The sequence below is a fragment of the Nicotiana tabacum genome, chromosome 6, assembly GCF_000715075.1.
Source record: "Nicotiana tabacum cultivar K326 chromosome 6, ASM71507v2, whole genome shotgun sequence".
NCBI classification, from domain to species: Eukaryota; Viridiplantae; Streptophyta; class Magnoliopsida; order Solanales; family Solanaceae; genus Nicotiana; species Nicotiana tabacum.
The window spans coordinates 211,844,809-211,857,150 of NC_134085.1; the positions used below are offsets into that span (position 1 = coordinate 211,844,809).

Consider the following 12,342-nt stretch of genomic DNA (forward strand, 5'->3'; position numbering starts at 1 on the left):
AAATTAATAACATGGTTCAAGCGTTTGTAGCGTAACGTACTGAGAACGCAAAAGACAGCTGTTTGGTTCCTGTTCAGAACTTAAGGCGTTTGACATCGGGACAATAATAACAATGTCTGCGCAGCTTTAATAATTTATACTCCAAGTGGCAAAGCCAAGAAACAGAGTTGGAGATCACAAAATGCAGACAGTTAATTAGATTCACAAAATGTTTATGATCTTTTAAAAAAGTTTATCTATTTTTATGTATTTTAATTCGGCTCAACAAATTAGTCTTGGATTTTTAAAAGAAAATAGCACTGCAACAATCCTCTTGATGAAGACATAGTGTCAGAACACACACGCATAGCACTCTTTTATTCGAATAGCGAAATTAAGAACAGAAAACAGAGTTCGTAGTTACTAGTAGTACAGATTTATTTCCATCTGGACTGAAAAACGAAAACTAGATCGGGCTGGGATTATTACAGCACTGAATAACATTTTGGAGCTCACAAGACTCGAATTTCTTTAACGTCTTTCTTAGGCTTCTCAGTTCTAGGAATAGTGAGGGTCAAGACACCATCTTTCATCTCAGCCTTGATCTCATCAACTTTGGCATCTTCAGGAAGCACAATGCTGTTGTCGTAGTATCCATAGCTTGTTGAAGACCAGAACTCATCATCTGAACCTTCCTCTTGCTCTTCCTTGTGCTCTCCCTTTATCCTCAGTATCCCATCTTCCACTGTGATTTTCACGTCCTCTTTCCCGAGACCTGGCACATCATACTTGATTTTGTAGCTCTTGTCGTCCTTTTTATATCTACCCATAAGTTGTGAGGGACTCACGTTCAGATTCTCAAACAGCCTGTTGATGTTCTCCGAAGCTTGAATCAATGCATTTCCAAGTCCAAAAGGTAAAACATCTGTAACATTAAACAAAGTGAGCATATTATCAATTTCAATAAAAAGTGGAATTGAAAAAGGGGCGTAAGGATGTCGATCGTACCCCAAATAGCAGGTGCAAAGTCAGGATTGCGGCGTCTCCCGAGACTGCCGCGACCGCGTCTCCTAGGAAAGAGCTTGGACTTCTTGCCACCTTCAGAGACTGCTACTTCACGTTTCTCTGTTTTATCTTCACCATCACCAGCTGTGGAGAAACGATTTACAAGGTCAGAACTCCATCTCAGTTTCTGTAGATTGTCAACAGTCCTAGAGAAGGTGGTCGAGGGGCTTGAGGCCATCGTCCTCTGCTGTACATTCTTTAAAGCTAAACGAGCCAAAGCCATCTTCTAACTGTTGGTCCTTGCGCCTTGTTATACTGTTAGTGGCCAGTGGTATGAAGGAAGCAGTGCAGTAAGGAAAGGATGTAAAGGTGGCTTTATATGATGTAGAGCTATGCATGATACATTTAACACCTTCTAGCAGGAACGTGAAAAGTCAGAAAAGAAGTCACATACACTTGATAATCTTGAGAAGCTTCTTGCTGCTTCCGGTCGAACAATGTGTTTTTTACAGCAGAGTATTCCAGAGAGTAACACATCCCTCTACTCTATTCTCAAACCACCATATTTTGACTATGGTCCTTGTATTCTCTATATGTTAGTAATCCGTGAATATTCTAACTTCTAAATGAAGAATTCTTCCTTATTTGCTGGTATTTTGTGGGCTCTATTTTGTATCTAAGATGACTTTCCGTTTAAAATTAACGGAGTGAACTAACGGGCGTTAAGGCCTAGAGCAAATCGTGAAAAGTTAATGGAACGAGCTGACGGCGTTAAGTCCCAGTTAAATACAGATTGCCTAAGAGATCGGCGACATGAAATTCTTGCATAATGTGCCGATCGAAACGGCTATGGAGCGGGTGCAGTGCGGGTTGGTGCTTAACCCGTAAATTTTAACCCACTCCGCATAACAGTTTTTTCTATTTTCAACCCTCCCCGTCCTGCTTTGCAAAGACCCAGCCCGCCCTGCCCTGCAACGTTTTTTTTTCATTTTGTTATTTTTGCTAAAACAATATAAGTTTAACTCCCTCGTATGGATTCAAAATATTATATTTCTAATATCATAATAGAAAATAAATAAATTGAAATGCATAAGAACTAAATGAACTGAAAAGCATAAAACTAGAAAATAAATGATTTGAAAAGCATAATATCAGCATATCGTATAACCAAATTTAGGCTTGATAAATTTCCGTATAACAAATATGCATCATATTTTTTATAACTAATTTATAAATATAATATGTAAACTCATAATGTTTGCTGATATTTTTAAGTGAAATATGATATAACAGTAGTGGGCAGTATCATTGGTACGTATAGGCAAATATCTTGTATATTTAACAGTAATAATTGTTGTTGTTTTTTTAATCTAATTAGATAAGAGGTTTGAATGAGAAATGGAGGGAAAAGATTTGGAGGAAAACGAAAAGTTAAAGTGTTTCCTTTACTAATGCACTTTATCCCTCATCATAAAATAGAAAAAAAATAATCTTTGCGCTTATATAGAAAAGCACATCTTCTAGCTCTTAAAGAGTTGAGAAGAAGTGGTGTCGCACCGTCGTCGTTATCGCTCGCTCGGCTATGCTTCGGCTTCGGATGATTGATTGATAAATTTTTGGACCAAATTCATTTTTCGTTTTTCGTTATTTAATTTCATTTCTACTATTTTTCTGCGGAATTTTTAATTTAAAATTCGCAGTTCCCGACGGCCAAATTCGGTACGAATCCGAATCCCAAAACTCGTGTCATTGACATCCAATGAGTTTGGTCGGGATTACTTATGTAACGACTCAGCCTACTTACTGCACAAGCGATATCAGGACGTGTACAATTCATTATGTATATTAAACTTTTCAATAGACGACTATAATTCAATTGAGATCTGCTTTGACCTAGGTTTTTTTTGTAAGAGCCACATTTACATCAATCGGGTTCTTTGCGACTTTGAAATCTAAATACTCGAATGTTTCAAGTACCATTTTAAAGTAATGAGATTGAGACAATGTCAGTCCTTGAGGAGTCCTATGGATTTTCAGCAACTCCTAAGTCTCTGATATCAAACTTGCTAGCAAGCATACACTTAGTAGCATTTATATCCGCAATATCTTTGCTCATTATTAACATATCATCAACATATAAACATACAATGACTATATGATTTGGAGTGTTTTTAATGTAAACACATTTATCACACTCATTAATCTTAAATCCATTTGCCAATATTGTTTGGTCAAATTTCGCATGCAATTGTTTGGGTGCTTGTTCCAATCCGTAAAGTGACTTAACTAGTCGGCACACCTTCTTTTCTTTTCCGAAAGCCACGAAACCTTCAGATTGTTCCATATAAATTTCTTCATCCAAATCACCATTTAAGAAGGTTGTCTTCACATCCATCTGATGGATTTCAAGACCATACACGGCGGCTAATGCTATTAGCACCCGAATAGATGTAATCCTCATTACCGGCCATTATGTATCAAAATAATCAAGACCTTCTCGTTGTTTTAACCCTTTAACAACTAATCTTGCTTTATATTTGTCAATAATACCATCAACTTTCATTTTCCTTTTGAAAATTCACATAGAACCCAAAGGTTTATTTCCTGGAGGAAGATCAACCAATTCCCAAGTATGATTACTTAATATGGAGTCTATCTCACTATTGATTGCCTCCTTCCAATATTGTACTTCCGAGGAAGATATTGCTTCTTTAAACGTTTGAGGCTCTTTTTCCAATAAAAATGTCAGAAAATCTTGTCCAAAGGAAGTAGTTATTCTTTGACGTTTACTATGTCTTGGATTTTCCTCATTAAACGTACTTTTATTTGCTTATTCTCGAGGTCGCTTAGATTTTTCATTAAACGACTTGCATTCATTTTTATATGAATAAATATTTTCAAAGAGTTCAGCATTATCGGATTCAATTATCATATTAATATGAATATCGGGATTTTCTGATTTATGAACGAGAAAATGATATGTCTTACTATTTCTTGCATATCCTATGAAAATGCAATCAACGGTTTTCGGTCAAATCTTTATCCTTTTGGGTTTAGGAACTTGCACTTTAGCTAAATAGCCCCACACTTAAAAATATTTTAAATTAGGTTTCCTACCTTTTCATTTTTCATATAGAATGGATTGCATTTTACTATAGAGAACTCGATTGAGTATTTGGTTAGCCGTAAGAATAGCTTCCCCCCCACAAGTTCTGGGGTAAATAAGAACTTGTCAACAAGACATTCATCATCTCCTATAATGTTCTATTATTTCTTTCCGCAATTTTATTAGATTGTAGTGGGTAAGAGACAGTTGTTTGGTAAATAATATCATATTCCAAACATATTTCTTCAAAATGAGATTCATATTCACCACCCCTTCTTATCATTTGATTTTTTTATTTAGGCAAAAAAATACATAAAAAGACACCTAAAGTTGGCCCCATATATCTATCTCACACCTAAAGTTGACCATATACACACTTTATGTTTGGTTTTATTGTGTCAAGTAAACACACAGTCTGTGGAAGGTATAGTGCGTGACATACAGTCGCTCCTACGTGGTTAAGTGAACAAATCAGAATTCAACACGTAGACTACACGTGGTTAAACCTTCCAGCGACAAATTAAAACGAAAAAAGAAAAAGAAAATTAAAACAATTCAAAAGAGGACAAATTAAGCGGGGGTTTTCATTTCAGTAAATTTCTTTTTACTAAAAACCCTAATTCCCAAATCTCCTCAAATCGATCTTCATCAATCTCTTCAATGGTGTGGGTAATCGTTCAATATCTTCGATAAAACTTAAAAACTAGAACCTTATCCATTCTTTGCCTTTAATTTTGCTTCGGTCATCTGTCGTTAGTCATCGGTGGGGAAGATATCGATATCGATATCGATCGGAGTGGGCTTGAAGACAAATAACAGAAGAAATTTTATTAAGAGGTATTAGCATTTCTACTATTTGTTATCTCTTTTTCATGCGTTTGTAAATGGATTTTTTGTTATTTAAGTTGGAAAAGTTTTACTCTGTTACTGTACTCGGCTAAAGGGAAAAATGTTTTGGCTTTTTCGTCTGTTAAAGGATAGGGAATCTTGACCTTTATTTCTTGTCTTTTTCAGAGTTTGTTCAAACATTGGTGGCTTTATTATTGTTGTTTTTTACCACATGGGTAGGGTTACTGAAAGACAATATGTTGGGAGTTGGAAAGGGTTGTCTTTACTATAGATAAAGACCATTTTTCTCTGACCGAGATGAAATGTTACACTAAGGATATTGGGTATGATAAAGTTGAAGGCGTTTATGTCAAAGACCCTACCAATATTCAATATGTTGCATTGGAAATTGACAACCAACTATATATTATTAAAGACTCGCATACTGGGTCCATTATTGACTTGTATGTGAAACGTGTCATGGTGAAAGAAGGGGTCCCTGCTGGCAGTGTTGTAGGTCCACTGGTTGGTGACATGGACCAAGAAACAATTAATATAGAAAGTATGGTTAATTCTAGGGCAACACAGATTGAGGGTGCTATAAATGTGACCTTAAATGAGGCAGTTGGGGTTGAAGGGGAAGTAGAACAAGCTCTTAAAGATGAAGATAGTAGTGATAATGTAGACTTTGAAGAAGATAACTTAAATAATATTCCTGATGAAGATGATAGTAAAATTGATGAAGAATTGAGTGCTTTTAGAGAGACTGCTAGAAAAGAAAAGATAAGTGAAAGAAAGACCAAAAAACATAGAAAAGTCAATGTCATTCAAGAAGTGGAGCTTGGGGAAGCTGGGGTAGTTAATGGATTTGAGGATCTAAGGCTTAACAAGAAAGACATATTTGTTGGAAAGTTGGGTGGTAATGAAGACTTCATTGACTCATCAGATGATGCTAGTGAAGACAGTAGTGAATATTTAGATGTTCTTGCACAATCATGTGTTGATTTACGTTCCAAAAGAAGAAGCAAAAGGCTAAGGTATGATGATTCTGCCAAGTATGCTTTATTTGAATTAGGTATGCTATTTAAAAATATGTAAAGCTTTAGACAAGTTGTAGCTGAGTATGCTATTCAGGAGAAAGTTCAATTAACTCTAAGACCTAATGAACCACATAGAGTAAGGGTAAAATGTAAAGGAAAGTTGTGTAATTGGGAACTGTATGCTACTATTGATAAAGATTCAGGAGATTTCATCGTGAAAAAAATACTATCCAGTCCATAAATGTAATACAAAAAAACAAGAACAAGTTATGCTCAACTAAATATATTTCTAAGAAGTAGTTCAAGGACAGAATAATCTCTCACCTGATATTAGAGTGTATAAGCTGCAAGAAACAATTAGTTGCTATAGGAAAGAATGAGTATCAGCAAATGTACCCAATAGCATGGGCAGTTATTGACCAAGAAACTAAACATTCTTGGAGTTGGTTCTTAAGTCATCTCATTCAAGATTTGGAGCTTGGTCTGGGAGATGGATTAACAGTAATGTCTGGCATGAAAAAGGTACTATACTACTTTCTTTTCTGTTGCTTAATTCTTTATTGTTGCTTAGTTCATTTCTGTTTCTTATTTCATTATGTTTCCTCTTTTTATGTATATAAGGCTCTTGTTCCAGTTGTTCAAGAATTACTTTCTAATGCTGAAAGGAGGATGTGTGCAAGACATATTTGGGCAAACTGGCAAAAAATATGGAGAGGTGGAGCAAGAAGAAAAGCTTTATGGAAATGTGCCAAGGCTAGTTTTGAGATAAAATTGAAAGAAGAATTTGAACACTTGGATAAACTTGGGCATAACATTTGTGAATCCCCACTTAGTTATAACAAAGAGTACTGGTGTAGGGCTTATTTTAGTGAAACTGTTAGGTGTGATATTGTTGAAAATAATATGTGTGAGATATTTAACTCTTGGATTGTGGGTCCTAAGCATAATACAATCATTAGTATGCTTGAAGATATTAGACATAAGATAATGAATAGACATGGGGATATGATCAAATTTGCTGAAACTTGGATCAATGACATTTCACCCATGGCAAGATTAGCTTTAGAAGAAAACAAATAAGTTGGTATAAGATTAAAAGTGATGAGGAATGCTGATACTGACTTTGAAATTGAGGAAGGAGAATATAGGTTCATTGTTGACATGGTTAGGAAAACATGTAGTTGGAAACTATGGCTGTTGAGGGGTATCCCTTGTGCCCATGTAGTTTGTGCATTATTTCATATTGGGGAAGATCGAAAAGATTATGTTGAGCATTGGTATAGAAAAGATACATACTTGAATGCTTACAAGTATTTCATTCAACCAATACCCAATATGAAGATGTGGCCTGAATCAAATAACCCACCAGTCGAGCTATTTGAAGTTAAACCAATGCCTGATAGACCCAAGAGATGTAGGAGAAAGGAAAAAGATGAACCAAGAAAAAAGAAATGGGGAAAAACATCAAAGAAAGGAGCCAAGATGACATGTTCTAACTACCACTAAGTTGGCCACAACAAAAAAAAGGTGCAAATAGGGGTGTGTGCTTTGTTATTTTCATTGATCTACTTACTTGTTAGCCTTTGTCTTCTAACCTTTGTTTTGTTACTTATAGCCTCATGAAAGACCACAAACAACGACTGAAGCAATACCAAACAGTTAACCTGCTACTCAACAATCTAGTACAACTACCGAAGCAATGCTAACGAGACAATCTAGTACCCAACATTTCAGTGTTCCTTCTTCTTTGTGTCAAGATACTACAAGAGTTAGAAATAATATTTTTACTGGGAGAGGGAGAGGACTAGAAATAGGAGTTGGCAGAGGAAAGGGAAGGGGAATTGGTAGAGGAAGGGGAAGGGGGATGATTCTGATTCAACAAGTACATCAGCCAGTACACCTGTTGGATTTGCTACTACTGATTCTCTTCATGTTGCTACTAACACTCTGTTTGGATCATTGTTCCTTATTGTTTTATAATGTATTGTATCGTATCGTATTGTATTGTATCGTTTTATGAATACAATGTTTGGATAGATTGTATTGTTTGTTATTGTTAAATAATATTTTGCTGTTTGGTTTGACTGTATCGTACTGTATTGTAACTGATAAGTTTACTAAAATACCCTCAATTGTTTAAATATTAAATTTATCAAAAATTATGCATAAAAATAATTTTAAAAAAACAAAACAGAAGAAGGCAAACACCTTAAGAAAGCAGAAAAAAGCGGACAGAAGAAGGTAAAACAAAGGAACACAACTAATTAGAATTGAGTTAAAAGCAAATTAGGAGAAAAATCAAACAGAAGGCGGCAAAATACCTATAATGTTGGCGGCAGAAGTTTTGGAAACAAATAAAGTAGGTTATAGGTTGGAGATTTAGAGTTAAAATAGAAAAAAAGTTAAAGGGTAAAATAGAATTATGGAGTAATAAGTTAGGGCATAATTGGAAAGAAAAATAGGAAACAATCCCACCACACCAAATCGGTTGTTTCAAAAAATGGGACTTTTCATTGTTCCGGAACAATGGATTTAACAATACAATACAACCAAATACAATACAACCAATTTTAATGAAACAATCAAAACAAACGTTGTTTTGGGATAACAATACAATATGATATAACGGGGAACAACCATCCAAACAAGCTGTAAATCTATTTCTGCTGCTGTCGAAAAAAAAAACAAGAGAACTGGGATTCGGCATTTCAATAGACACACAATATGGAGACTAGTTCTTAATGTAAGCTCTTTCACATTTCTATACGATAACACATAAGTTATTAACAGATTTCCTAATAGATATCACTCTAAATTTACAGCCCGAAACACTAAGTGAAAGAGTCATCTCTAGTGGGAGACAATTAAAGAATGCATACCTACCAATATTGATCTTGGATTCAAGCTACCTAGATTGAAATGAAAGAGAAAAACTGCTATTACTAGAAACCAACTTCAACAACAAAAAGAGATGCAAATGAAGAAGAAAAAGACTCATTAGAGAAGTTTTCACTTTATGTAGTTTGTTCAAGTGTTTTGTCTAATTTGGTTTTCATGAATCTAAAACTACAGTTTTAGTTATTTGCTATTAAAGCAATGTTTCAGATGTATGTTTGGCATTTTATTTTGTGACTATTGCCTTGGTTTGAGCAATGAAATTTGTAGTTTATTCTACAGATTGTATTTGTCTTGGTAGAGCTTATTGTACAGTTTGTATTTGTGTCTTGTAGCTGCGGTTGGAGAGAACATTGTCATGTCAAAATTTAGCTAAAATATTAGTCCAAAAGTGGTTCAACTTGTATTCATCTAAGTTTCTTACATTACAGCATTCAAATGAGCTACTGTTTTACATAACTGCCAATACACAAAAGACCTCCTTCAACCAACTAAATTTCAATATACATAGCAAATATTACATAAGAAACTCTCTAACAATCCAAACGAGTATCACAATGACCAGCAACATTTTGTACTTTCTCCTCATCTTTTCCTTTTCTTCGTCGTATTTTTTGATCCTCTTCAAAAATTCCCAAATTACAATCCTATCTTGTTCAGAAAATTCATCTTCAAACCCCTTAAAATACTTACACCCTTCCTATAAAATAGTAAGAAAAGTCCATAAAAATGGAGTCTTGGCCAACCAATTTTGAAGGAACAAAATAGGCACAAAAAATAACTCTAAAAATTACTTACTCGACCATATTGGCATCCAAGATACCTACGACCTAGGTTATATTATGACCACGAAATCATCAATTCTGCCCTTTTACCACAATGATAATACAAGGTGCTTTCCATTTTTGATAATGCTTCGTAATAGAGAAAGCGGGAAGATAAAAGTAGGAAAGAGTCGGGGAAGAATGGGGATTTAGGTTTAGGAATTTGAGAATTGGGATAAATATAAAAGAAATTTATTAAGGGTATAATAGTAATTTTGTAGTTTTTTAACTGTTACAATCAAGAAAAATTTCACCTAACGTTCTGCCCAGCATTTGTATCTCACTCGAGTTGCCATGTCAGAGATGTGTGTTTACTTTGATACAATAAAACCAAACATAAAGTGCATAGTAAGTTAGAGTATGAGATAGATATCTAGGGCCAACTTTAGGTCTCTCTTTATATATTTTGCCTTTTATTTAGTTGTGTTTCAACTTTATTTTTATATTGTTTGAATGCCTCAATTGTTCATCTTTAATTTAAATAAGTAAATATAACAACATCTAGTATTGTCTTCAATAAAAGTTATGAAATACATTTTCCCACTGCGAGATGATATTGACTTCATGTCACAAATATCTGTGTGAATTAAGTCTAAAGGATTTGAATTCCTTTCAACTGATTTATAAGGATGTTTAACATACTTAGATTCCACACATATTTGACACTTCAAATTATCGTATTCATATTTAGGCAATACTTCCAAGTTAACCATTTTTGTATAGTTTTGAAGTTGACGTGACATAAACGTACATGCCATAAATTATTTAACTCAAGTAAGTAAGAAGAAACTTAAACTTTATTGAAATCAATAACTATTATATTTAACTTGAAAATGCCCTCAGTTAAGTAACATTTTCCTACATACACATCATTCTTACTTATTACAACTTTTTCAGAAAGAAACACACACTTCAATCCATTCTTGATAAGAAGTCCAATAGAAACCAAATTCTTGTGAATTTCAAGAACATAGAGAACATTGTTTAGAGTCACAACTTTGCCCGAAGTCATCTTAAGATATATTCCAACTCCTTCAATGTTTGTTGTTGTGGAGTTTCCCATAACGATAGCCTCGTCGGGCCCTGCGGGAACATAAGAGGCAAATAACTCCTTTTTAGCACAAACATAGCGAGTGGCTCCAGAATCAATCCACCACTCCTTGTGATTTCCTACCAAGATGCATTCAGATAGCATGACTCATAAGTCATCCATTTCATCATTCTTTCCAACCATATTTGCTTGACTCTTCTTCTTGTCCTTCTTCGGTTCACAACATTCCACAACCTTATGTCCAACCTTTCCACAGTTGTGGCAATTACCTTTGAACTTCATCTTGCTAGGGTAATTCTTTGGACCAGACAGTTTCTTTCTCTTTTTGTTGCTGGTAGACGCTTCCTCAACAATATTTTCTCCCATTATTGTTAAGTTACCACGGAGCTTCTTTTCAGTAGCCTTGTTGTCCTCTTCAATCCGTAGACGAACCATAAGGTCTTCAAGAATCATCTCATTGCGCTTATGTTTTAAGTAATTCTTAAAGTCCTTCCATAGCCGAGACAACTTTTCAATAAATGCAACAACTTGAAACACTTCATTTATGACCATACCTTTAATAATAAATTTATAATTAGTAAAATAATCAATATCTTGAATAAAAATATTACCTCGGTTTATACCTTCAGCAAGGAGGTCATGAACAATAACTTGCAATTCTTGGACTTGCGTTATGACAGATTTTCCGTCAACCATTTTGAAATCCAGAAATTTGTCGACCACAAACTTCTTAAGTCCATCATCTTCAGTCTTGTACTTTTTTTTCAAGAGAATTCCACAACTTTTTTGATGTTTTCATGACAATATAAACATTTTACAAGCCATCTTCCAAGAAACTTAAAATATAATTTTTGCATAAGAAGTACTTTCATGCTTCTGTGACCAGAAATCGCTCATTTTCAGGAGTTTCTTCTCCCAAAACTGGAACGTCCTTGCTAATAAAGCCCTGCAAACTAAGTGTGGTCATGTAGAAGAATATTTTCTGCTGCCAACACTTAAAGTCTACGCCGAAAAACTTTTCGGGCTTTTTTGTCGGTGCCATCACCCGTGCAGGCATTGTGAAACTTGAAGACTCAATAGTCATTGCAGCAGTAGTAGTCCCAACAAAACCATTATGTTATTCCGTACTTATTGTTATTTTTTTGTAAAAAAAATTGACACAACCAGAATTAGTAAGTCGATGAAGTTTTTATATCTTCAAACCGAATACAAACAACCAAGTAGAAAATGAAAAGGATTTTAATCTCGGATTGAGTAGAAAGTCACAAACACTTAATCTCAAACTGGAGTAGAAAAATTCGAAGATTTTAATCTCCAAAAGGGAAGTAGAAAATTGCTAGGATTTTATTCTCCCAAAGTAGAAAGAAAGATGAACACAAAATATAAAATTAAATTCCGTAAGCTTGTTATCAACATGTATTTGAAAATAATTTCTACAAAAATTAAACCAAAACAAAAGCAGAAATAGAATATAAACAAAATAAATAAAAGTTTCGAGCCCAACAAAAAACTATGTTTCCTTAGGGAATTTAATCCGCTCACTGTTGCCTTAATCCCTCCCAGAATAGAACGGAATAACTATTCTGTAATACCGGTAATAAAAATTACAGAATT

General features: G+C 34.5%; 4 protein-coding genes across 4 annotated transcripts; 2 read left to right on the forward strand and 2 right to left on the reverse strand.

Moving 5' to 3' along the window:
• Window positions 1-330: 330 nt before the first annotated feature.
• LOC107823178 (26.5 kDa heat shock protein, mitochondrial) lies at window positions 331-1,602 on the reverse strand. Its single transcript, XM_016649776.2, has 2 exons — window positions 988-1,602; window positions 331-904 (listed from the first exon to the last, which is right to left on the reverse strand). The coding sequence occupies exons 1-2, from the start codon at window positions 1,265-1,267 to the stop codon at window positions 492-494; spliced, it is 693 nt and encodes a 230-aa protein (XP_016505262.1). The 5' UTR covers window positions 1,268-1,602; the 3' UTR covers window positions 331-491.
• Window positions 1,603-5,158: 3,556 nt separating this feature from the next.
• LOC107823177 (uncharacterized) lies at window positions 5,159-7,994 on the forward strand. Its single transcript, XM_016649775.2, has 3 exons — window positions 5,159-6,480; window positions 6,580-7,485; window positions 7,574-7,994. The coding sequence occupies exon 1, from the start codon at window positions 5,237-5,239 to the stop codon at window positions 6,014-6,016; it is 780 nt and encodes a 259-aa protein (XP_016505261.1). The 5' UTR covers window positions 5,159-5,236; the 3' UTR covers window positions 6,017-6,480; window positions 6,580-7,485; window positions 7,574-7,994.
• Window positions 7,060-7,464, forward strand: LOC142182319 (uncharacterized). The gene has a single exon (XM_075256559.1). The coding sequence runs from the start codon at window positions 7,060-7,062 to the stop codon at window positions 7,462-7,464; it is 405 nt and encodes a 134-aa protein (XP_075112660.1).
• Window positions 7,995-10,467: 2,473 nt separating the features above from the next.
• Window positions 10,468-11,812, reverse strand: LOC142182320 (uncharacterized). The gene is made up of 4 exons (XM_075256563.1): window positions 11,612-11,812; window positions 11,352-11,484; window positions 10,998-11,282; window positions 10,468-10,847 (listed from the first exon to the last, which is right to left on the reverse strand). Exons 1-4 carry the CDS (start codon window positions 11,810-11,812, stop codon window positions 10,468-10,470), a joined length of 999 nt encoding a protein of 332 aa, XP_075112664.1.
• Between the last annotated feature and the right edge of the window lie 530 nt (window positions 11,813-12,342).

What these genes read in the sequence shown, in the direction of transcription:
- LOC142182319 (XM_075256559.1), top strand. Translation starts at nt 7,060, where the DNA reads ATGAGGAATGCTGATACTGACTTTGAAATTGAGGAAGGAGAATATAGG.
- LOC107823178 (XM_016649776.2), bottom strand. Translation starts at nt 1,267, where the DNA reads ATGGCTTTGGCTCGTTTAGCTTTAAAGAATGTACAGCAGAGGACGATG. An exon ending in CTTTGCACCTGCTATTTGGG is followed by an intron (nt 905 to 987) that starts GTACGATCGACA and finishes TTAATGTTACAG; the next exon opens with ATGTTTTACCTTTTGGACTT.
- LOC142182320 (XM_075256563.1), bottom strand. Translation starts at nt 11,812, where the DNA reads ATGACTATTGAGTCTTCAAGTTTCACAATGCCTGCACGGGTGATGGCA. An exon ending in CTGAAAATGAGCGATTTCTG is followed by an intron (nt 11,485 to 11,611) that starts GTCACAGAAGCA and finishes TTGAAAAAAAAG; the next exon opens with TACAAGACTGAAGATGATGG. An exon ending in TAGCAAGATGAAGTTCAAAG is followed by an intron (nt 10,848 to 10,997) that starts GTAATTGCCACA and finishes GCATCTTGGTAG; the next exon opens with GAAATCACAAGGAGTGGTGG.
- LOC107823177 (XM_016649775.2), top strand. Translation starts at nt 5,237, where the DNA reads ATGAAATGTTACACTAAGGATATTGGGTATGATAAAGTTGAAGGCGTT.